Source organism: Mesoplodon mirus, assembly GCF_964341445.2.
Source record: "Mesoplodon mirus genome assembly, chromosome: 3".
NCBI classification, from domain to species: domain Eukaryota; kingdom Metazoa; phylum Chordata; class Mammalia; order Artiodactyla; family Ziphiidae; genus Mesoplodon; species Mesoplodon mirus.
In genome coordinates this window covers 143194219-143217999 of record NC_138978.1, presented here as the reverse complement: position 1 = coordinate 143217999, position 23781 = coordinate 143194219, and the positions used below count along the sequence as shown (strand labels likewise).

At 50.8% G+C, this 23781-nt stretch overlaps 1 protein-coding gene and 1 pseudogene across 2 annotated transcripts in view; both read right to left on the bottom strand.

The window, feature by feature from the left end:
* The window catches only part of LOC309799286 (centrosomal protein of 78 kDa-like), a 659089-nt pseudogene that overhangs the window by 16488 nt on the left and 618820 nt on the right, over positions 1 to 23781 (bottom strand). The window lies entirely within an intron of this gene.
* On the bottom strand, positions 1185 to 23160 carry LOC309801402 (BCL-6 corepressor-like). The gene is made up of 15 exons (XM_082616239.1): positions 22961 to 23160; positions 21804 to 21932; positions 19881 to 20444; positions 19166 to 19219; positions 18508 to 18694; positions 17641 to 17696; positions 12874 to 13123; positions 12190 to 12432; positions 11427 to 11608; positions 10945 to 11133; positions 5920 to 6086; positions 4624 to 4769; positions 4105 to 4182; positions 3783 to 3939; positions 1185 to 2355 (listed from the first exon to the last, which is right to left on the bottom strand). The coding sequence occupies exons 4-15, from the start codon at positions 19217 to 19219 to the stop codon at positions 2064 to 2066; spliced, it is 2001 nt and encodes a 666-aa protein (XP_082472365.1). The 5' UTR covers positions 19881 to 20444; positions 21804 to 21932; positions 22961 to 23160; the 3' UTR covers positions 1185 to 2063.

The window sequence follows — 23781 nt, the reverse complement described above, 5'->3', positions numbered from 1 at the left end:
TGTATACCTCTGACTTGGCACCCCTTCCATCTGGAGAACTTTTTTGGTAACTATTTTCATCCCAGAATGATCTAAAGTAAAATGAATTGAAATTAGAGTAATTATTTTCCAATGAGTGGCTATTTCCATTTAAAACCAAAAGCTGGGCCTCCCTGGTGGCGCAGTGGTTGAGAGTCCGCCTGCCGATGCAGGAGACACGGGTTCGTGCCCCGGTCCGGGAGGATCCCACGTGCCGTGGAGCGGCTAGGCCCGTGAGCCATGGCCGCTGAGCGTGCGCGTCCGGAGCCTGTGCTCCGCAACGGGAGAGGCCACAACAGTACCGCAAAAAAAAAAAAAAAAAAAAGACAAAAATTAACTGCCCTCTGTATCAATATATTAATGTATTTCAATCACATATGTTTTCATGAAAGTTTAAACATAAAATCACCTTTAAGATCTAGGCCATGTGATCTGCTCCCTGCCATGTCAGAATACACCCCGTGAAGTTTACTTAACTTGTCTGAAGTGTGATAGAATTCTTTATACCTTGACAAATAACTAAAAGGAAAAAAAAATCCACACACACAATAAGATGAAGAGCCTATACATTTGTCAGTCTTGACTTATTTGCTTTTCTTGAGTCAGTTGGAGGTTTATAGCCACATTCTTAAAATCATTAACTACAATCTTCCCAAACAGGTAACTGACGAACAGATGCATTCTAAAACTTGTCAGTAACAAAGTGCTATTCCAGTTTACAGCAACAGTTTAATTCTATTTAGATACTAAAACTGAATACACTAAATACTGCAAACTTTATTCCCAACCACTCAGCAAAGTACTACATACCTTTTCAGATATAGGAAAAAAAATAAAAAAAATAAAAAGCATACGATTCTTCCTATTTTCATTGCCAAAGATACATCCCAATCTTAATGATCAATCAGCGATTTAAACGTCAACTATAAACCCAGTATACTGCTGCTATGCAGTGTACTAGAGCAATAGAAGAGAGAGGACCTCAAACCCTCTGTTCCCTCAAATTCAAAGGCAGGCTTCCTGACCCCTCCAGACCACTACTGGACACAGGGAAGGCACACTAATGTTTCAGGACCCCAACCAACAGTCACCTGCTTTGTGATTACTTCCATGACACACCCTCACCAACACCACTGAGTTTGCTGCTCCTACGGGACGTTACATGTTTTTACTATTTTAACACATACCACAGTGCATCATAATTATGATTGCAGATAGATGTTCTACAATTTAAAGAGAATGATGACTTTTTTGCTCTTTACATCTTGCTATTTTCCTTCCCATAATATTTCTTGAAGCGAAACCATAAAATATAGACAAACACAAAACACAGAAAATATACAAAATGTGTGGTTTGTGGCTTAACAAAACTTAAGTAAAATTAGTTCTGACAGTATCCGGCATGACAAACTTCCATGGTACAAATGAGAATGGACCAAGGTTTGAGCAGGTACAGGAGACAATCCAGGCATGAACAACACCAAGGAAAGGTAGACAGGAAGTAACATGGTGTGTAGGAAATCACGAGACCAGTCTGATGGGAAGAGACTTAAACAAGACTGAAACTCACTTTCTAAACCTCCATCTACAATTGGACAATTCGCAGGACACAGGTGCACCAAAGTGGCCAATTTATTCAATCCCTTTAATATGGAGGAAGAGTTTAAAATTTTACTGGTTTAATTTGCCCCAAAAGCAATTCTCAACAGTTATGGCCTCTGTCGTCGGAGCTTTATATGAAATTAAGTCAAAGTGTGGAGCTCCTTTTCCTTATTTTTTTTCCTCCTTAAAAAAGAAAAGAAACAATTGTTCCGAGTAAAAACAAACATATTCCAAAGCATGTGTACATTGAAAAGTAAAGAAACTTTACTAACAACTTCATAAAAACTGACTTAAAAGTTTAAAAAGAAAAAAACATGTTTCAAAGTCCTTCCGACTGGAGTCGTGTCTCATGGTGTCCTTTCTTTACAGAAATAGTCGTATTATGACACATACGCACAAGGATTAACACCATGACACACTGTACACAGCGGGCCCTGGCGAGCTCACCAGTCGTCGTCTGAGTCCAGGTCTCTGGGGAGGATCCACTCCACGGATGAGCCCAGCAGAGTCTGAAGCTCGTTCGTGAACTCCACCAGATCTAAGAGCTCCTTACTTTCGGGATTAAAGGACTCCAGGTCTTTGGGGCAAGAGAATAAGAGACTTGCTGACACTTGCCGGTAGAACTCGGCCTCCGCGATGGTGACAATTTCCACATTTGGGAAATTGCAGCGGAATATGCAGGAGGACATTTGCAGTTTCTTGAGCAGGTCTGAGAGCAACAGCCAGTTACGAGGCCTGCACCAGAGAAAGGACGGTGGTTTGAGTTTCCGGCAAAATGAGAAGCGCTCCCAACTATGAACTACCCGTCTCCTGGCGGTGAAAGGGCCTGCCGCTTCCACTTTGATTACCCCACCCCCACCCCACTTCTCACTGTCCTTAGAAGATCTACTTCTTCTTATTTTTTTTTTAAAATTTTTATTTATTTATTTATTTTTGGCTGCGTTGGGCCTGTTGCTGCGCACGGGCTTTCTCTAGTTGTGGCTCGCGAGCTCTAGAGCGCAGGCTCAGTAGCTGTGGCGCACAGGCTTAGTTGCTCCGTGGCATGTGGGATCTTCCCGGACCAGGGCTCGAACCTGTGTCCCCTGCACTGGCAGGCGGATTCTTAACCACTGCGCCACCAGGGAAGCCCGGAAGATCTACTTCTAGCGGGGGAACTCTGGACTCATGTGCATGTGTTAAGAGACCACCTAGGGCGGATTAGCCAACTTAGACAAAAGCAGGAGCAGCGCCCCTGAATGAGCCTCGTTGCAGGCCACCCCAGTGCTGCCTTGGCTCTGGCCACAACTCAGGTCACCCCTCTCCAAGTAAGTGCACCCCGTTCTAGTCACTGGGGAAAACCAGTCTGTATGCCAACCCAAGGGAGATGGCAAACACCTCTTTGACCTCTCCTCTCCTCCGGCCCTCACGGAGAGAGCATGAGAAACACTCGAGGTCACCTGGCTTTCCTTTCCTTTCCCACACCTCCAACCCGCCCCTCAATGCTGCCGGGAGTGAGGCTTTTTCGAGAAGGGAGGTGGTACAATCCTTCCTGATACCCTGCCACGCTTTATGATCTCTATCCCGAATAGAATGTCACCACAAAGGCAGACACGTTCCCAGCCTCAGAGTCCAAGGAGGATGCTACTCCTTAAGCACCGGGGTCAACACACAGCAGAGCAAGGTCTCCTGATGTGTTCACTCCGAAGGGTTGGTCATGGGGCACAGTGGCCCGACTGTGAGGACAAGACTCGATCTAAGCAAATCTGAAGACACATAAGATCCCAGGTGCCACATACGGCTTTCTCTAATCTTATATGAGAAGAGGGTACATCAGTATCGTCCCGTGGACCTCACGCGCCTTGGAAGGCCCCTATGGTAGCCGTTTGGGGAGGATCCCTTCCCCAAGAGTTTAGTGACTGAAACTGTGCAATTGCAGTCGCTGACTCCCGTGTCCTTTGGGCTCTAGGGGTGTGTTCCAATGAGGGCAGTTGGCTGGGGAGCCCTCCCACCCCCCAACCTTTTCTGGAAAAGTTCTACTGCATTATGTGAGGTCGGTGGACACTTGGTGAGGAATTCACTCACCCCCCAACCCATCCACCCTCATCTGCTGAAGGGGATTTCTAACTCCTGCCACCCCATAGAGCAGCTGGGCTGGCTCTCGACCACACGCTGGCCACGCTCACCCCTGAGCGACGGACACCTGGACGTTATAACACGGCAAAAGGGGGCTTTCGGAAAATTCAAATTCCAATAGGTCACCATAGGCCTCGTTGCTGTCATCCTGGTCCTCCGGTCCTGGGGGATTTGCTAAAACATCGTAACTACTTTCATCATCTGGTTCTAACCGGGGGGGCAAACAAGAGAGAGGTCAGTAAGCTGGAGCAAGGTTCCAGCTGTTCTCCAAAAAGGACCCTGGAAAAATTCTTTCCCAAGCAAGCCCTGCTCACAGCACCACCCCCACCCCCCACCCCCACAAGCCCAACTGAAACGAACAAGGCTGCTCACCACACACACAGCTGCCAGAGAACTCCGAAGAGCAACCAGGGTTACCTTCGTCAGGAGCCTGCAGGTTATTTAAACAGCCTGGAGAGAGAGGGGGAGAGAGAGAGAGAGAGAGAGAGACAAACAAGATAACGCCTGCTGGTAAGAGGCAAATGCTGCTGGAGTTCGGGAACATCTCACGCTGGGGCTGGTGTCACCTCCTGACAAGTCCCACTGCACACGCCTCCAGGTATCTGACTGAAACCTCCCCACACGTTCACCCGCCTTCCTGAGGGACTGCCCGCCTCACCGCCCCAGCCTGCCAAACAAAAGCTAGCCTGGCTAGCTAAGAGTTTTCCAGCCCCCCACCTTGCAAAACTCAAAGTATGTATCTCTTCTTTGACAGACTAACGTTGGGCCGCTTTTCCCAGTAAAGGGTCACATAGAGTAAACGGGGGGTGGGGGTAGGGGGAACCCAGGTGAAAGGCTGTGAAGTCACCGTCTAGATGCTTGAACAAGACCGTGTCTTGACCTCTGCCATACCTGTTAAGAACTTCTCCAGAAGTTCGCTGTGGTTCACTTTCTTGATGGTTCTACCTGAGTACGTAGCCAGGGTAGGATCAGCACTGTAGGAGAGGAGCAAGCGGACAATTTCGAGATGATCATTCTTGACAGCATCGTGGAGAGGCCTAGGAGAGGAGCGGGGGATTACACCTGTGCACGCGACGCTTGCTTCTAAGGACACGGGGCAAAATCGAGCGTGTGCGGCCAAGCCTCGTAGGCGCGCTATTTCACCGAGGAGGTGAGTGTACGGTCGCTGCGACAAATTACTCTGTTATTTCAACACATAACCCTTTACGGGACAGGTGACGGGACCATCTCAGGCCTAATTCTTCAATGCAAATCTCTCTTAATGCATGGCCCAAGGAGGAACTCAGGCCACGATGAAAACGTTTCCAATGAACGTAAATAGTGACAGACTGTAAAAAGGTAACGTACGGCGGGGTGGGGGCAAGAACCCCAGCATCACGGAAGCAGATAGGACAAGCCACTGTTATACCATTACAAACAAAACCCAAAAAGTGCAGTTTGTAAAAGAAACTAGGGGCAAAGTGGAACCTCTCCTGAAACCAACTTGGAGATGAGTGATCAACCCTCTCGCCCAGAAGCAGTCGACAGGCAGGGCGAGTTCTCAGGAGGGTACAGAGTCCTCCTGCCCGTGTCCGCTGGGGTCAGGAACACTGTCCGCAGTCCCATCCAGAAAGGATGCTATTTGGAAACCATGAACCACCAAATACCTTACGGTTTTGCTAATTTTATGACTGTCAGGAAAGCCCCAGTGCCCTGCCTCGTGGTGGCATCCCAGGTACAACCAGGAAGATGCTTGGGCTGACTCAGACCTGGGCCTCTGGCCAATAAACCGAGGTCAAGGACAGAGTGGGGGCCAGGCCCGGGGATGTGGGTGGACACGGCAGGTCCTATCAAGCCAGTTGCCACTGGACCTGTCTGTACTCCTGGAACTTTCAACTCACATATATGTTAAAGATTGAGATTCAACACACGCTGGTGAAGAGTCCAGGGTCTTAAAAGAGAACACCCCTGATTATTCATGCAGGCTCAACATTTTCAGGGACTTCTGTCCATAAGAGCGTCACAGAGTTTTAAAGTTCTATGTAAATTTGCCAGAATGATCTGTCCGATTCCATTCTAGAGGACTCCGCCATCAGTGTGCTTACATGGCACTCACTCTCCATCTTTCCTTCTGGGGTTCCCCGCACACCCTGAGAACCACTGCCTATGCCCCAGCAGGGCCAGGCCAAGAGCAAGACCGCCACTGACCCGGTTCCATCCTGGGCACTGCAGTTGACATCGGTGCCATATTCAAGGAGCTGTCGTACGATGTTGAGCCAACCTCTTGCACAAGCCTCGTGCAGGGCACAGTAAGCCGCGTTGTCGCGGTGGTTCACATCACAAATCTTGTTCTCCAGGCAGTACAAGACCACTTCCTACGAGGAGAGGAGAGGAGAGGAGATACCATCAGACCACCATACAGTGAACCTTGTAAGGCTGACCTCCCCATAGCTTGGCGGTGCCCAATTTCAAAGGCATACATCCTTGGGGCCAAAAGCCCACCATGGCGCGGGCAGGCGGCAGGCATCCTGGTGGGGGGCGAGAGTGCGTGCGAAGGGCTTGGAGATGCAGACAGTGTTGTCTAAGGCTCTGCTGCACCAGTGGCCTGGCCATGGGCAGGTTACCCTTGAACTTCTCCAAGCTTCCACAGGGCTGCTGAGAGGACGCATTCGGATAGCGACGAAAGCCCTCAGCCCAGGGGCCGACGTGACCAGTACAGAGGTGTCACGGCTGCTAACATCTTAGATGACACATTGCCAAGCACAGACCATTCTCACTTGATGGGTCTGTTCAGTCGGTGGCAGTGGACGATAACACAAGTTTAGATAAAAGTATGGATGACCAACACTTAAAGGGAGCTTAAATCAGCTGGAGAACACTCCCCAGCTTAGAGAAGCAGGGACACCCAGGTCAGCTACATCCTCGCGCCCCCTGTTAAGACCCCAAATCAGAACCTGGGCCTCAGAGGCTCTTGTCTGTATGTTAAGTAGAGTTAAAGAGAAGCTCTCTCCCTCCATCCTCGAGGAATGACACAAAATGCCTCCAATAACCCCACCCTCTATTTTGCCTCACTCCACCCTCTCGGGGCAGAATCAGTCTAATATTTTCATATTTACTCAAGTTAATGACAGGAACCTGATACACCACAGGCTGCAACCTCCACATTTCAAGAATCAGATAAAACGTCCAGCGCCCCCCACCCCCCGCCGGAGGTGTTCTGTGTCAACTCTGTGCATTAGAATCACTGTTATTAACCTTATTTCTTTGGCTTGTTAAAATATTAATATGAACCACTCAAAGTAAGCAGAGCAGGAATTTATTCAATGTTTTATTACCTTAAGAAAGTTTTCAGACACATTGAAAGCACTTGCCACCAGAAAACATGTTATACTGTTTATACTGGGTAAGTCGTGCCCAGCAGAGAGCTGTCAGGTTCTGAGAGCTGAGAGTAGGCAGAACGTGCATGTGGCCCAGCACATGGTCTGCTGGGTAAGGGGGGATGGGATGGGGTCAGAACAGGCCTCCTTGTGACATCTCTCAGGTAACTCATCTGTTAAACCTAAAAGGGGGGTCATTCTAGCCGCCCATAAGTGCGAGATGGGTTCTGTAAAACCTTTTATGCCCTTTAGAGGACACGCCAATCAAAGGTGACCACTCACTTGGGAGCGAACTAGAATGTTCCATTTGCTTACCACGTGAACCTAACGGGGCATGCTGGTAAACCTGGCCATCGGTGCCCTGTTACTTCAGGTCACTGCAGCAGCTCCCTTCCAAAACAAGAGGAGGAAGAGAAAAGGCACGCCCACGAATGCGTTTCTCCGTTTACATCCCAACCTGCCAGAAAGCCCACAATCCTCTGGGCTCCCAGGCCACCTGCCCCGAGCCCTGGTATCCAGGATACCGCATGAGGCTGCTGCTCTTTTAGCAGGCCCTCACTAGCCAGACTTGAGTGGACGGCTGCAAGCTAATGAGTTGTGTGCCCCAGCCAGGGAGAGGCCCTGTCACGTGGCTCTGGCATCAGGTCTGGACGCCACCAACTGCTGTGCACAGATCAATTTACTCAACCCAGGGTTTATTTGCTGTGACAATCATGGCCTTCACCTGGAAACCTTCATCACTACTAGGGCAGATTCAAGGGTACCTAGAAATGAAAGGCCGTCCAAGCTGATGGGTAAGTCAACTCTCTTCTCCTGGAAGATGGCAGCAAAGGCAGCAGTAGCCCCACGGCCAGGTCAGACTTTTGGCCACGGGCTGTCCTAACTCAACCACGTTGATCCCGTTATTTACACAGTGCTTCTCATTTCCCCAGATGAGGACGTCTTCTGCCACCCACAGGAACCCAGGAGATAGCAGGAAAGGAAGGCAGTACTATCCTCATTCAACACTTGGAAACTGAGGCCCAGAGATATTAAACCCCAAGTTCAATTAACATGAAGTACTAGACCTATAACTCAGGTCTTTGGTACCTGGTCAGCTGGGAAGATTCAAAAGGCCCAAGAGGGCCCCAGTTAGAGGGATGTGACCAGCTGTGACGAGCATCCCACAGGCCTTCTCTGTTGGGGGTCAAGTGGGCTAACTACACTCTCCTAGCTAGGAGGGTGATGGCCTCTAAATGGATGGCAACCGTCGCCACCAACACTTTCTCTAACTGAAAGGTGAAGAGGCGGGGCGAGTCTGTCGAAGCAACACATTCCTTGGTTTATTTTCTCTGCTAGAAATAAACGGGAGTGTCTGAAGGGCAGCCCACCCATTCCCGAGCAAAGTCAAACTGCTTTTGTCGGACAGCTCTCTGTTCAGCGGCTATAAGCCGAATGCCATTACCCGCAAAATGTAACCATAAAGGCCATGAACCCGACGTTGTTCATTAATTAAATGCCTCATTAACTTTTTAAAAAACATGACTTATTCAATTCATAGAAAATTTAACCATCACCGCTAAAGGCACAAGCATGTGGTTGCACACTGGCGTTTTAGCCTAAGAAATAGAAGCCTTTTTCCCAGGAGGGAAAGGTTTGAGGTCTTTGGCCACGCAAGTGATCTATTTAACGCGGATCTGAAGCCAGAGTGTGTTTCTAAACTTCCAGAACCAGATTATCATGACATAAAGCTCAGACAGCCTTTATACTGCACATGGTACCTTTGGCTAAGCAGAAGAAAATAACCAAGAATGCTGAAGACAGAACTTCAGGGAAACCCTCCCAAACCACACCCTTATCTGGTTAAGCAAACTGTCCTTCAATTTTAAAAGGTTTAAGCTGCCACATCTCCCAACTGGGCCATCATCCCAACATTTAAAATTCTGCCCAGAGAAATCCCAGAAAGTTGGATTCAAAGTTGAAAGCGTTCATCTACTTGTCACAATGTTCAGCATCAACACTGGTGATCTGTGTAATCTACATATTGAAATTTACATTTGAAGAAAAAAACAAATCCGACCGTACACATTCCCAAGGCTTCCTGTGCAATCAAAGGCCAGGTAGCCTAAAAAAGTATGGATCAAGTGCCCCTTGGTCCAGGCCTCAGAGCCACCAAACCAAAATGGAAACTGTCTTAGGACCAACGAGGGTCTTTTGACGTCTCTGGTCCCAAAGGGAGGCTGCTGGAAATGATGCCAAGTTCACAGGTGGGGCTTGGAGCCCCGCCCTCCACGGCGGGTGCAGCAGCACCCCGACCCCCCATCTCCAGCATTTGCTGGAAGCGGGAGTCTACTTTCTCAACCCTAACCTAAAAGTTGGGGTTAGGGGGCTCCCCCCCACCTCCAGCGTTTGCTGGAAGCAAGGAGACTATTTTCTCAACCACGGGGGGTCTAGCTCAACACTATGTGCAACATCTGCTCTGTCCTCCTAGGCGCCCGCTCTCAGCTCTTGGGAAACCAACTGGGTGCTCCTTGGACTTCACCTGCAAGTAACTGCGCTAACTACCAGAAAGTGCTCTCTAGCTAATGGAGAGGTCTCCAAGAGACGTGTAGATATAAACAACAGCACATTCAACCCACAACAACAACAAAAAACACCCCCAAATTAAGCATAGCCCTAGTGCTTCCAACTTCCCACCCACAGTCATGCCTTAGGGCCAAGGCAGGCACACCTCGAAGGGCTCACGGCACTATGGACCGGGGTGGGGGGACACGACGGGAGACGGGGGACAGGGGCACAGAGCTGGCTGAGGGTGTGGGCGCCAGGGCTCCGGGCCAGCCTGGGTCCTGCCACCCCAGTGCTCATCCACACCTCCACGCTCAGCCTGCTGAGCCGCATTTTACTGTCACCATTCAACTCCCAGAGGGCTGATGCCAGCACAGAAAAATGCCTTTGCCCTGTGGGCTATTACATCACAATTGCTACTGACAAGTATGGTGGGGGAACTGCACAGGGCAGAGGGAGTCATCTGTCTCACAGAGGTTTTGAACTGTAAAAAGGGCAATTCCAGTGTGAGCCAGTCTTGCTGAGGAGCGTGGTGGGCTGTGGAGCACTGCTGGATTGCTACCTGTACGGGTTTCAGCTAACCCCTCTGAGGCTCAGTTTCCTCATCCGAGAGTGAAGATGTTAAAAGGGTGAAAGGAGTTACTACAGATCACACGGGCTTAGGCAGATATCACCTATCTTTCTGTCTATGTTGCTCTAGCAATAGAGGCTGTCACTGTCATCAGCCGTGCTGGGTTGGGATACAGCAGTGTGGACAGGGAGTTTTGTGCAAGGCTCAACCCCTGCTCCCCGCCCATCAGCCCTCGGCTCCCGTGCCCTCTCAGAAAGAGACTGCTCAGGTCTGCCCCACTCCCACCCCCACTCTGCACAGACACTTCCCACCCGCTACCCCACAGGGGCATCACTCTGCCCCAAACAGCACAAGTTATTAGAGCTAATAGCTACTCTCCTTCTTGCTACTCAGAATCCAAAAGGGCTCATTAAAATTCCCCTGGTCGCCAAGCCCTGGGTTAGGTCAGATTTTATATCAGAGATAAGTGAGCCGGACAGGCCGAAGCAGCCTACCTGCCTGAACGGGAACGGAACATCAGAGAGGCCTGCCTTTCTTTTCACACCACGACTGAACAAGCCACCAAAGAGCCCGCAGTGTGAGCGGGGCCAACGCAAACACCCTGCTGGAACACCCAGCCCAGCCCGCCACGTGGAGGGGGCTGGGCTCTGAGACCCGCCCCCCATCCCCAGCCAGTGTGTCCCCCACCCAAGGAGCAGCAGCCGGCGGATCCTGATCCGGGGCACCCACAAGGATGCTCACCTCGTAGCCAAGCCGGGAGGCCTGCTGTAGGAGGGTCTCGCCCGCGTTCTTATTGACAATAAGTCTCCGCGCTTCCGGTGGCATCGGGCGGGACTGGGTGGTCTCTGGCGGGGAGCTTGAGCATGTCAGCCGCGAGGCCTGGGAAGCTGGTAACAATTGCTGCAAACGGTCCAAGGGCTTCTGGTCCTGCTTGGACGGCGAAAGATCATAGTCGGAACTGGGCTCAGGCCGCTCCTGAGTGGAGGAAAGCACTTTTCCTCCTCTCTGTCAGGGGGAGGCGGCGCGCGAGGAAAGGGTTGCATTTTTACTACCTGGAAACTTCACCACCACCCAGGAGACAGGTCCCCTAGGAAGGGGCAGTGACGTTTTGGGGGGAGGGGTTCAGGAAAAGGAAAGCTTTGTCCCCAGAAGCAGAGAAGTAGGCAGGCGGGATGTGCCTGCACAGGCCCGGGGGGCGGGGGAGAGCCAGGGGCAAGAGGTACCTTGCCATCCGCATTGTCCACGTAGGAGTCCCCTGGCAGCGGCAAGCCCCGCCTGGGCTCCTGAGGGATCAAATGCTTGGTTTTGCACGGTCGCTTCCCGGATGGTTTCTCGCTGTTGTCGGTGTATTTCTGCGGCAGGGGCGAAGGCTGCCAATCCATTTCTTCGTCCATGCACAGCACATCTGTCAGGGGGAGAAGAAGCGGGCGTTACACAGTTGTAGCCGGTGAGGAAAGAAAAGCCCATTGTTAGCACTGATGGTTGGAGCAGCTTCAGTTTTTAAAGATATACCAATTATGTTTTCAAAGCACTAATATTTTAATTATCCCACATTCAACCGGCAAATAGACTAACCCACGAAACGCCAAATGGCAAGTCGCTTCAAAGGGCCGCAAGAGAGGGCAGAAGCCAGCCCTTCGTGCGCTCCCGTCCCCACCCGTGGGGGGCCTGGGTGCTCGGGACAGGGCGACTGGGGACAGCCTGAGGCTGGAATGAGGGCACTGACAAGCGTCCGGGGTCACCCAAGACTTCCCTTCCTGCCCAGCCGCGGGCTGGGTGATGAGGAGCAGCCCAGGAAGTCGAGCTCCCGCCTCACTGTCCATTCCATAAGGAAGTGTGCAGGCTGAAAGGACCTCATGAAGAAAACTCCCCGCTCGCCACACGCTACTCTTGTCAACTTGGATGGCGCTCAGGTCCCCTCCAGGGCCGTTTCCCACAGAGGGCGAGTGATTCACCCTCCAGGAGCGCCCCCCGCCCCGTGCGAACCTTGTTCATTGTCACTGCATTTCAGGGACTCCTCCAACCAGCTTCTGTTGCTTTTGGCCTCTGCCCTTTTCCTGCCAGGTTTCTCTTCGGAGATGCTATTGCCCTGGGGGGTGACCGCAGGCTGAACCGCCTGGGTCACTTCCTTCCTGCCCTGCCAGCCAGGTTTGCTCTCTGCTGCCGACACCTGCTGCTCCCGCCGTTCTCTAAGGTGCAGCAAGCGGCGCTGCTTTCTGGGATGGAGCCCTGTTAATTCAATGCACACCTCAGGTTGGTCAGCTCACGATAATGTGGCTCTTCTAAGTGGTTAGAGGAACTGTTTGTCATTTCCCTCTCAGGCCAGTCAGCTAATGGAGAAATAACTACAAATTAATGAAGAAGCCCCCCGGGGCGGGGAACAAACTGTCTTACACATCACTAACAGGGGTGGGGGAGGGGAGGGGTGTGGTCACTGTGTTGGCTGGAACTTGTCACCAAGTCTCGGGAGGGGGCCTATTTGCCTTTGGCCACCTTTGGGCTCCAGCCCCGGCACCTGGCTTTGGGGGGGTGGGGGGTGGGATGGGGGTGGGGGGTGGGGAGGTGTGAGTGGCTCCCCCCAGGGATCCAGGGTGGGACTGGAACTTTCCACTGCTCCGCTCCAGGACTTCCGTAGGGTGCCCTGCGGGCCCGAAGCGAAACCAAGCTCACCTTTGGAGACCCGTCTCCGCTTGGCTTTCAGCAGAGAGTCCTCCGGGAGCTCTTCCACAGTGGTCTCAGTGTGGTTCCTAACGCCAGACACCTTGCGCTTTCTGTTCAACCGGAGGGTGGGGCTGCGTGACGCGTCCGGGGCCGCCTGGTCGGCGGGGGGGCTCTCTGGGGGGCTCCGTGTCCATGAAGTAGTCCTCACTGTCTTCTGGGGCTTCGAAGGGGTCAGGTTTGCTTCCATCCTAACACTCCCCTAGGGGAGGGGAGACAACCCGGAAAGGAGGGAACAAAGGTCACCAGGAGCAGGCAGGACCCCCATGCCCAAGGCAATCTGCTACCAACAGACCACCTCCCTTTGGAGACCAGGGGCCTCACACGCTGGAAGCACAAAACCCTCAGAAAGACGTCCCAAAGGAAGGACAGCTGAACACAACCAGCAAAGAAAGCAGAAAATGAGGCGCGTAGCCCACTCATGATCCATCCTTCAAGGGTCAAGGTGAGGCATCTACACCATCCCTCTATAGGCATGTGAGATAACTCCCTAACTGCTTAACTCTCCAAGGTGGCTTACTCTTAAAGGGGGGGGGGGGGTGAGTGACCTCACAGTAAGATCCAACCCATCAGGGCGGAGCTACAAATTACTATGGAAACAGTTGCTAGTAAACAAAAAAGGCTGATGTCATCAAGAGACCAAATAGCCCCCAACTGCCATCTACACAGACATAGCACCAATGTTCACTTGGGTCAGCAGGGGCGAGGGTGAAGAAAAAGGGTAGGGAAAGAATGGTGGGAGGCTGGGAAGCTGGGGAGACCAAGGGAAGAGGAGCCTGGCAAAGGGAAAGGAAAGGCTTCCTGGTGCACACACAAGGGTCAAGGGCAATTTCAAAGAACTCAACCAGATTGCTACAAGTCCGTCTGTCCTCTTTCCACACCCGTGGGGGGGAAAAGCATTTCACTGCCATCAAGGGGCTGCTCCTATTTCCTGTCTAGGAAGAAGGCCCTCAGTGACACCAGTCACCCCACCTGGCACGTCTCCACGCCTTCCTTCCCAGGCAACAAGCATCTAAGGACATTTCAAAGACAAGACTCCAACCCCCTTCATGGGGGGTGGGGGGTGGGGGGGCGGCGGGCAGGGCTGAACTGCTCACACCCCAGCTCCGCCTGTGTTGCTCCTGCCCCCTCTGCTCAATCTAGCATCCACTTGGGGCTTTTCCTCCAATCACCCCAGCCTAACATCACTCCTCACTTTTGCTCTAGCCAAAGAAACAGTTCAACTGCTTTGCTAGTCACACTGTTTCTAACACACAAATAATTCCATAATGATCACTGTGCTGCTAAAGAGTTCCCCGAAGATGACCCTGTGTCCATCACCGGCCGGGGGTGGGGGTGGGTGTATGAGTTTGGTATTTCGTTAACACCTGAGCTAAGCTCCCACAGCCCGTTTTTCTAGATGAAATCATAGACAGACCCCTCACATGCTGCTCGCATTCCTCCTCCGCTCCCTAGACCACTTCAAGTATCACTCCCACTTCTGCCCAGCCGGCTGGTCCCCTGATCAGCCTCTCTTGGGGGCATTCCCAGCATTTAATGGCAGTCAGTTGTGGGGATGAACCTCACCCTGGCCTGGGCTAGCCTGACCTGTGTTCTCAATGGTGGAACACACTTAGCTTTTCTCCAAGGGTACCCCACACAGATCCCCACCTACTCTTGCCGGAATGGTGGAATCACCCCAACCGCGAGGGTCTCCTGTCATGGCAGCAGGAGAAACCCCAAACTCCTGGCCTGTGCTTACGGGTGATGCAGCCCAGGCTACCGCAGGCCCGGTGAAGACGGCGTGCTGCAACTCTCACTCCGGCTGCTCTGTGACCCTCTTAAACACTCGGGCAGGAATGGCGCCGCTTTACAACTCGGCCCCCTTCACTTGTAAAGTGGGAATGTTACTGCTAGCCTCCCTCCAGGGTGGGCTTCATAATCACGGGCCGGGCTCAGCACAGAGAAAGGCTGGAAAAAGCCCTTTAACCAAAAGATGCCAAGACTTTCAGACCAGCCTGAATCTCAGGCCTGAAATGTAGGAAATTTTAAGAGGTGAGCCCTGCTGGTTACACCATTGGACTTCTCTGGTCCAATCAGCCTTCCCTAAAAGCTCCGTGGGAGGGGATCCATGGAGGAATGGAAGGGCTACCTTAAGAACCCCCATGTCCAATTTTAAAGTTTCTTTTTCCAAACTAGGTCCATCCACCCTTCCCCCAACCCCGGAGCCTTTTAGGGCAAAGATCTCAATTCCCCTCAGCTAAGGCCCCCCAAGACCTTACGCTAGTGTGACCTTACCCAGGCCAGTAATAACCCTGAACGACACCCACCCCGACTGCCCAAGATACCCATGGCCACCAGCTATGGGGTAGAGGCTCCGTGTCACTTGGAGCTTCTCAAAGACTGTTCTAACCACGACCCACAGGAGGATGACCCTTGAGGGCAAAGGAGATGGGGAGATAAATAGACACACGGGGATCCTAACCATCAGGCTTTGCCATCATTGCTACTTTTGGCCCTTCTAAAAGTGGGAAGCCATGTGCCCTTGGTCACCCAGTCTAAGCAAGATGTGAACGTGGTCCCTGCAGCATGGTCCTATGACTCACAGCACATATATCCCAAATTCATTATGGTTGTACCATAGCATCACCTCACAGAAGCATCACCACAGCAACATTTACAAGTCACTGTGCCAACAAAGCACCCTCACCACTGTTGAGCCATGCCCAGTGAGGCCTCAACAAGGTGAGAGGGTTCTGAGTCGCTGGAAGGCTCCCCAGGATTAAAATCCCCTTCTCTGTAGCTTAACTATAATAGCACCTCCAGTCAGGGCTAACCTTGTTCAAAGTTACACCCGCTACACAAGGAGTGCAGGGGACCTCTGTTCCAAAGTAGTTTACAAACGTGCAGGTGCTCAGCTGGAAGAGAAGTGCCCTGAGCAAAGAAGTTTCATGAAGCCCCTCGACTGAGGCTTCCTCCAGCTCCTGGCCAGGCACTGCCACTGAGCAGGTCCTAGGCCTGTCCCAGCCAAGTGGTTGGCAAGGGAGATGGTTACTCCAAGTTTGAGAAGGAAGGGACCAATGCCTCCTTGCCCCGCCCCATCTTCAAATGCCACTGAGGGTTCCTAGTGATGAACTTCCAAGTCTGAGGAACCTCCAAACTCATTTGGTGAACTTCCAAAATAAACATTTCACTCAGCCACCCATGTGACCATAAAGAATAAATGAGTATCTCAGCCACTGTGTTTTCAAGTTAATTTCTTTTTTAAACAAGCCCCTAGCAACAAGATGCACCCGCACCAGGACAACCAGGGCCGCGCAAACAGCACCCACCACCTTAGAAGCTCCTGGTCCCTCCATGGGTAGGGGCTGCCTCAGAAGGGGGAAGGCATCTTGAAGGCGTCCTGGACCCTCTCTGTGACCCCTGCCCGCCCCAAATCCCCGCCCCAGCTCCCATGTGCTCACAGCTCGGCTCTCGGCCACACCGACACCCATGAGAAGGACCTGAGCCCATATCAGCTCAAGACATGATGGCCCAAGTACAAGAAGGCCCATTCATATCCAGCTGAATGGAATGAACGCCTGCTGTGCCTTGGATGTGGAGGCCGCAGTAAGAACAGTGGCCCCTTCAGGTGGCCTTTCCTGACCAGCTATTTACAAACCCCACATCTCTACAAGACAGAGGGTGGGTGGGGAACCCACCTCCATTGCCCCAACCTTTCAAACGGAGCCCCTCAACTTCCCCAACCCTTCTCCTGCCCTCCCATGGTGGCGATTCATGGCTCATTGGGCCATGTCCCGGGTGCTCCAGGAAGAGACCCGTCGGTCAGTCTGAGATTGGAGGCAGGCAGTGGGCGGAAGGGGCTTTCGGAATCATCTGGGGCTCAGGCCCTGCTCCTCATCAGCCATACCGAGTTCTCGTCTCCACGCTCAGCAGGAACGACTGGGAAGGACGCACACAAACGTCTCTGGGAAGAAGGGCGGGTGAGGCCACTGAGACGTGAAGGGCAGCGGCCACCCTGGGTTTGGCCACGTTGCTGGAGAAAAGGGCAAGAAGACTCGAGGCCGGTTAACTGCCCGCTCCCTTCCTCCAGCCTCCCTCACCGTCCACCCAGAACAGGCAGATCCCCTCCTCAGAAAAGTGCATCCCCGTCAACTTGGCCTTGCCCACTTTTATCACATCTCTCTGAGAAACTTCCCCAAGAACTGAGTTATGAGGCCACTCAGGAGGGTAAGGGCTGCGTGTCAGCTGTGAGCACAGGCAAGGAGGGAGGCCTTCTTGCTGCTTCACTCCAGGGTGGCCTGGACCCTCCGTTTTTCATTCCAATCCCGAGGGGAGGAGCTCGGAATCGTCTACTCCAGGCACATCAAGAGCCCCATCCCTCGGGTAAGGCCGCCACTGACTAGCCACAGAAATCCCCTTCTACAGGAGCCACGTAGGACAGACCGGTCCCGGTGTGGCTTACCCAGAACCCTGGCCACAGGCCTTTGTCTGACCCCAAAGATGAGCTGGGGGAGGGCAGTGCTCCAAGCAGCAGAGAGAAGCACACGCTGTTGCTGACCACAATTTTCCCGAACTGCATCAGGCATCCACGACCTAAGCGTGCGGGCGAACGCCGACCCTACGACTGGGTCCAAGGGCCTGGGCCTCCCAAACGTGCCCACCACCCCCGACTGTCCTGTCTCAGGAGGATTTCACGCCCACCCTGTCCTCGACGTTCACCTAGGTGCCCTCACTCACCATCACCGGTGAGGTTTCTGGGGTCCGGAGCAGGCTGCAGGCCACAAGCACGCACACTGAAGAAAGCGGGAGAAAGACCTCCACTTGCTGCCAACACATCTCCTTAGCCCAGGAAGTCTCGAGGGCAAAGCCCGAAGTCAACCCCAGTGGGGGAGCAGCTGATGGGACCGCAGAGTGTGACTCAAGGCAAGCACTAGCTTTCTCTCCAATTTTGCCTCCAAAACATAATACACCCTGTCTGGTAGGAAGAACGCCCTCGTTTATCCCACGCCCTTGGAGCGTGCTGTCAACTCCTAATGACTGCAAACAAGCCTGCCACAGAAAATAATTATGCTCATCTTTCTGGTGCCTTCATCAGCCCTCATCTCATTTTAACGAAACCTCTGCCTTTGGAGGGAGAATCCGAGTACTCTCCACTCCCTCCCATAGGAGACTGTCACTCTGGAGGGTCTGGCTCTGGCTGCAAGTGTCATTCCACTGCTACCAAAAACCCGTATCCGTACCTGCTACAAAACAGAACACATACCTGCTACGCTGGAGGTCTTGCACTGCCATTCCTCTGCTCTACTGTATCAGACTATTACTAACTACAGGACTAGCATTTCTCCGGAAAAAGGAGACGCGTGCCAGGAAACAACATTTCATAGGTGCTTCACTCCTGGATGCCGCAACGCTCAAAAGGACAACCAGCCTTGCAATCCACAGCTGGGAAGGATGGCCAGAGCAGCCCGTTCTCCGAACAGCCAGCACCCAGACGCTGGGCCATCGGAAGCGTATTGTTTCCTCTCACCTCCCTCGGCACTGGGAGTGGAACCGCCCCGTTCCCACCGACGTGGTACCACACGCGAGCCGCCTGGGTTCACTTACATCTCTCACTGTCGTTCTGGTCGGCAATGGCCTCCTCCAGGGCGACCGACTTTGGCTTTTTGTCCTGACTTCCTTTCAGCCTTTCCCAGTCAGCGGGGCTGAATTTGTGCACCTTGGAGTCTTTGGTCGTGGGGTGGCCACCTTCTCGCTCTTTCATCTCCAACTCTGAGAAGCGCATCACTGCACGCTAGAAAGAGAACGGAGATGGAAAAAAGACACACCTTACCACCAAAGCTATTTCACTGCCCTTACCTTAAAGGAAAGTATCTTCAAAGAAAAGTTTGCCCAAAACCAACCACAATTTATGATACAACTGAGATATTTTAAAATTGAACGATAAAAATGTAAGAGTGTCTATGTGTAACTAGTCACACACTCTTTATTCGTAAAGCCGTATGTATGTAGAGATATATGTGGTGTGTATGTATAGCCATACATACACTGTGGCATAGAGATAGACATTCTCTTTCGAAGGTAAATAAAACAAAACAAAAACACAATGCAAAGAAAGCAAAACAAAAACACAACAGAAAACAAAACAAATGCACAATGAATAAAGACGACCATGGCCCACAAACTTCCCTTTGTATATTTGGAAATGAAATTTAACTCAAAAGGTTTATGTAAGATTCTAGTAATAAAAGTTTGAAGAACTGACCTCACAGTAAGCAGCGGGTAGACATAAAATACTGTCCTCTTGTAATCCTTCCATCTATGTAATTAAAATGGGCACTCAATGGATCATTTAGATAACTTCATCCATTTTTATAAACATAAACCAATTTTTTTCTTAACACTGCAAAACAATTTGGCTTTATTTGTCTTTTAATTAAAAGTAAAATATCTTAAGGAAATTCCTATACAACACGTATCCTTCACTAGCAAGTTAAATACATACTCTATCCCTTTAAGCAAGGTTTGTTTTTTTGGTTTTGTTTGTTTGTTTGTTTTTTTGGTGGAAAAAAAAAATTGCACGAATCTCACAGACATGCGCCGCTACACACCTCCACCAAGTATCACGTAAGACATTCTAAGAAGCGCTTTTAGGTATATTTGTTAACGTACAGTAACGGCAGAGAAATCAAAGCGATTGATAGGTAAATGTCATGCAGTCTTTTAGACATCCTTCGCAATAATTAAAACTTCCGTTATCAGCATTCGAGTGGAGTTCGCTTAAAATCTACAGAATAACTTAAAAGTATCCACTTACGTCCCCTTACTGGACACATTTCAAACATTTAAATTATCCTAAGCTTCATTAACCAAATCAGCCCGGTGTCCTGCCCTATCATACCCCCGGCCCCCTCCTCTTCACACATTAAAAAAACCTGACAACTGGTCAGGCTCCTGAAATTCGGGTGGGGGGGGCTCACCTGCAATGCCCGCTGCTCCCGGCTGAGCTGACTGGAGTCTGCGTACAGTGCGGTAGCGACACACTTGAACCGGTCACCCACGTAACCAGCGGAGTTTGCGATTCTCTTTGCCAGCTTAGATGGCTTCAGTTTCAGAACTTTGCCATCGGTTCATCCTGCCTCGTCAGCTCCGTCTTTGGTGTAGGTGGGGGTGACGTCCACACTCGGTGGGGCACTGCCCACGCAAAATGGTTTGGGATCCTCTTGGGTTTTCCCGAAAGTGACCGCAGAGCCGTCGCTCCCCAGGGTCGGCTCCAGGAATGGAGTCGAGACCGGCGTCGCCAGGTTCTCCTTGTTGGTTACCGCTGGAACATTCTCCTTGCTTAAGCCGGAAACTGGCTGGCCCGGAGCCTGTTTGAAAGTATAGGCTTCGTGGAAGTCACTGATGCGCCCCAACTCCTCTCTCAGGGCAATGAAATCCCGGAGTGGCTGTAGGGCCACATTTTACTTTTTTATTTTTAATATATGTTCACGTTTCCATAAAGGATCCAAGGTGGCCCATAACGTAAGGACACACAATATTAGCTTTAAAAAAACATGAAAAAAAAAAAAAGGGAAATCATGATCCTGGAAATGGGTTGCATCCTTTTAAGGGGTGAGAATAACAGAATGAGTGAGCCAAAGGTTTGGGAAAGGATCTCACATTTCCAAATGTCCAAATCTTAAAATTGCACCAAGTGGGAATGTAGCTGTGGCAATATTAACCTGAGAGAGCTCTATGATCGTTGTCTTTACTCATCACTTGGTTGCAAGGTTATAAATGACAGGGTAAGTCAAGGAGGGCAAGTAGACAGATAAGAGTCATTTCCTGATTCTCAAAAGAAGGGGCATCACCTAGGGAAGGGGACTCCAAAATCCTACAGGAATCATCTTGATATACTAAATTTTCTAGGTGGCAAAAGTATCTCATTTGACCCTAGCAGCCAGATGGAACTTAGAAAAGTAGTGAAAAGCTACTCAACTGAATGCAAGTCATATGACTAGGAGCATGTCAGTGGAAAGTTCAAGTGAAGATGCTGTGGAAGAGCAGTTCACCTTGTGGTGGAGCGTCCTCAGAACGTGCAATGGGAGGTGCAGTACCTGCTCTGTCTCACAGTGACCCTCCAACCTCTAAACTCATCATTCCTAGGAAGCTGAATTCAAAAAGTCAATTTAAAAAAAAGATAGGGCTTCCCTGGTGGCGCAGTGGTTGAGAGTCCGCCTGCTGATGCAGGGGACACGGGTTCGTACCCCGGTCTGGGAAGATCCCACATGCCGCGGAGCGGCTGGGCCCGTGAGCCATGGCCGCCGAGCCTGCGCGTCCGGAGCCTGTGCTCCGCAATGGGAGAGGCCACAACAGTGAGAGGCCCGCGTACCACAAAAATAAATAAATAAATAAATAAATTTTAAAAAGATAAAAGTCTCTAGCAGAGAAATTTTATCAGAGCCTAGTATTAAGAGCTGTAGAGCCAAAAGTTTCCCATGATACAGCCTTAGCAGACGCTGTTAAGGCAGTGACAGAAAATTTGTACCGAGGGAAATAGCAGAAGAGTTTGCCTACAATTCACGAAAATGATCCCTGCACTTGGCCTGAAGGAAATCAGCAACATTTATAACAGCTTGTGTATTTGTATGCGGGATTGAGAATGAATTTAATTTTTTAATTTCTCTGAATTATCACATAAGATTCAGAAGATGCTCTCTCTGCCTAGAAGCCACCCCACTGGGATAACTATGCCTATGGGGTTCCTTTGCCTATGACTCCTACTTGCTAACAGACTGGCAGCCTGGCCCCAGGGCCTGGTCGCTGCTCCCAGTGCAACGGTGGATATGGTGTCAACGGTTGCAAAATCAAAGCCCCTTACATCCTCTCCATGCCTCTGTCCCACCCCCCACCCCACTCACCATTGATGTTCAGGAAGGGGAAGGTGTCCTGGATGGGAACGTGGTGCTGTGACTGGTCCAGCTCATCTTCCTCATCTTCTTCATCCACATCATTATCTTTCTCATCCCAAGGAGCAGATCCAGTGGATCCTACCCGAGAAACACACACACACACACACAAAGGTCAAAAGTGAGGCGCTCACGTTGCACTGTCATCCCTGCAGCTGACCCACTGTTCAAGCTAGGCACCGCCAGCACAGAGGTTCCTTGGGTTCAGTGTGCACCCTCAATGCCAAAGAGTGGGAACCAAGGGTGTTCACCCCACTCCCAGCTCCTCCTACGGAGCCCCAGTGCAAGCTCTCATCCCCTCCCCTATCCAGGAGCTGCAGACCCTACTCCCTTCTCCTAGAAATCTTTTAATTCCTACTCTAAACCCCTTTCTACACATTAGCATCCCTTCTAAGGACCCAAGGAGCACAGCTTCTCTCCTTTATAAGCTTACTGTGAAGACAGACCCTTCCCTCATGGCAGAGCCTCACTAGATTCACTGGAGGTCAAGTCTAAATTATCTGGCTCTTAGTCGGAACTTGCTAAACATTGAGTAAATATAGGGATCAGGTGGTATTCTCCTAGGAAAAATACCATACAAATTAAATGATCACTTACCCATCATTTATAAAGAGAACTTAATAGCCTTCATAATGTCATGTCAATTGATTCTTAGAACAGCCTTTGAAATACGCAGGGAAGATGAGAACCCAGATGTTATAGTGAGAGAAGCTGAGGCTCAAAAGGTTGAATGACTTGATTCAATGTCCCACAAGTAGTGAGATGGAAAGACCGAGGTTTATAACTCAGACCTTCTAAGTTTTAATCCCTCCTTCTTCTAAACTACCTGGCCTCTCTTCTCAGTGTTGAGTCCCAAGAGAAGTTATTTTTTATAGAACTCAATACCCCCTCTTCTTTCTAATGCTTTACTGTTCCACTGCGTGGGCAGGAAGACTGTGCTGAGTTTATATCTTTTGTTCTCTGGGTTCTTTCTAGGGACGGGATTTCTTGCTTTATTTACCAGTCTTCAACTTTGTAAGTGAGGCGACTTTCAAGTCGACTACTGCTTTAAGGGTCCAGCCCGGAACCTGGCACACTGTCCACCTTCTCCCCAGCAGCTGGGGCCTCACCTGGGTTAATGACAGAGCCCTGGGGCTGGGGGATGTCACACACTTGATATATCTTCACTGGGTTCATGGGCACCTCCTTGGTGCTGTTGTACATCAGGTTGAATTCCCTGCTCTTGTTGAGCGCACAGCGGAGCTGGGCCTTCCATTTAGCTGGGTCGGGGTCGTCCACCCCTTCCTGGTACTTCCCCTGTCTCCACAGCCCAGGCCCGAGGGATAGGAAACTGCAGTAAGTGCCTGCTTGTTGCCCAGAAACACTGGAAAGTGTGCCCGCCCTCCCTCATACAGACACAGATACACACAGCCCTGCCTGACCGCCCCATCACCCCAACTCCAATTGACAGACTGCAGCAGAAAACACCACGCTGGGGACCAGGCAAGGCAGGGCCTGAGAGAAATTAAGCCAAATGCAAATATAGTCTTTTAAAAAGAGGAGACAAATTAAGCCAAATGCAAATACAGTATTTTAAAAAGAGGAGCCTCATCTCAAGTGCTTGTGCCAGCATCATCTGTCAAGACTACAATGGCCTTAATGAAGGGTTGAAAATAAAGAAAAATCTGGAACAAGTATACACCAAAATACTAATGGTAACTTTTGGATAGCAAGATTTCAGGTAATTTTCTTTTGTTTTGTTTGCCTTATTTGTTTTTCACATGAATTGCTTATATAATAAGAAGAGAAAGGGAGGTGGCGTATGATATGAAGAATTTAGGCTTGCTGTTCCCTCTCCCTTCAGTCTTTAATCTGATGCACAAATAACTGTTGAAACTAAGTACCTTTAGGAGTAGCAGCCCATAGGTGGGCAGGAAGAACGCTCTGGGGG

Bases quoted from the DNA above. Each gene is read 5' to 3' on its own strand.
- LOC309801402 (XM_082616239.1), bottom strand. From the start codon at position 19,219: ATGGAAGGATTACAAGAGGACAGTATTTTATGTCTACCCGCTGCTTAC. The intron at 11,609-12,189 runs GTTCGCACGGGG...TCCCCCTGACAG, and splicing joins ATGCAGTGACAATGAACAAG to ATGTGCTGTGCATGGACGAA. The intron at 4,183-4,623 runs GTATGGCAGAGG...CTCTCTCTCCAG, and splicing joins TCTGGAGAAGTTCTTAACAG to GCTGTTTAAATAACCTGCAG.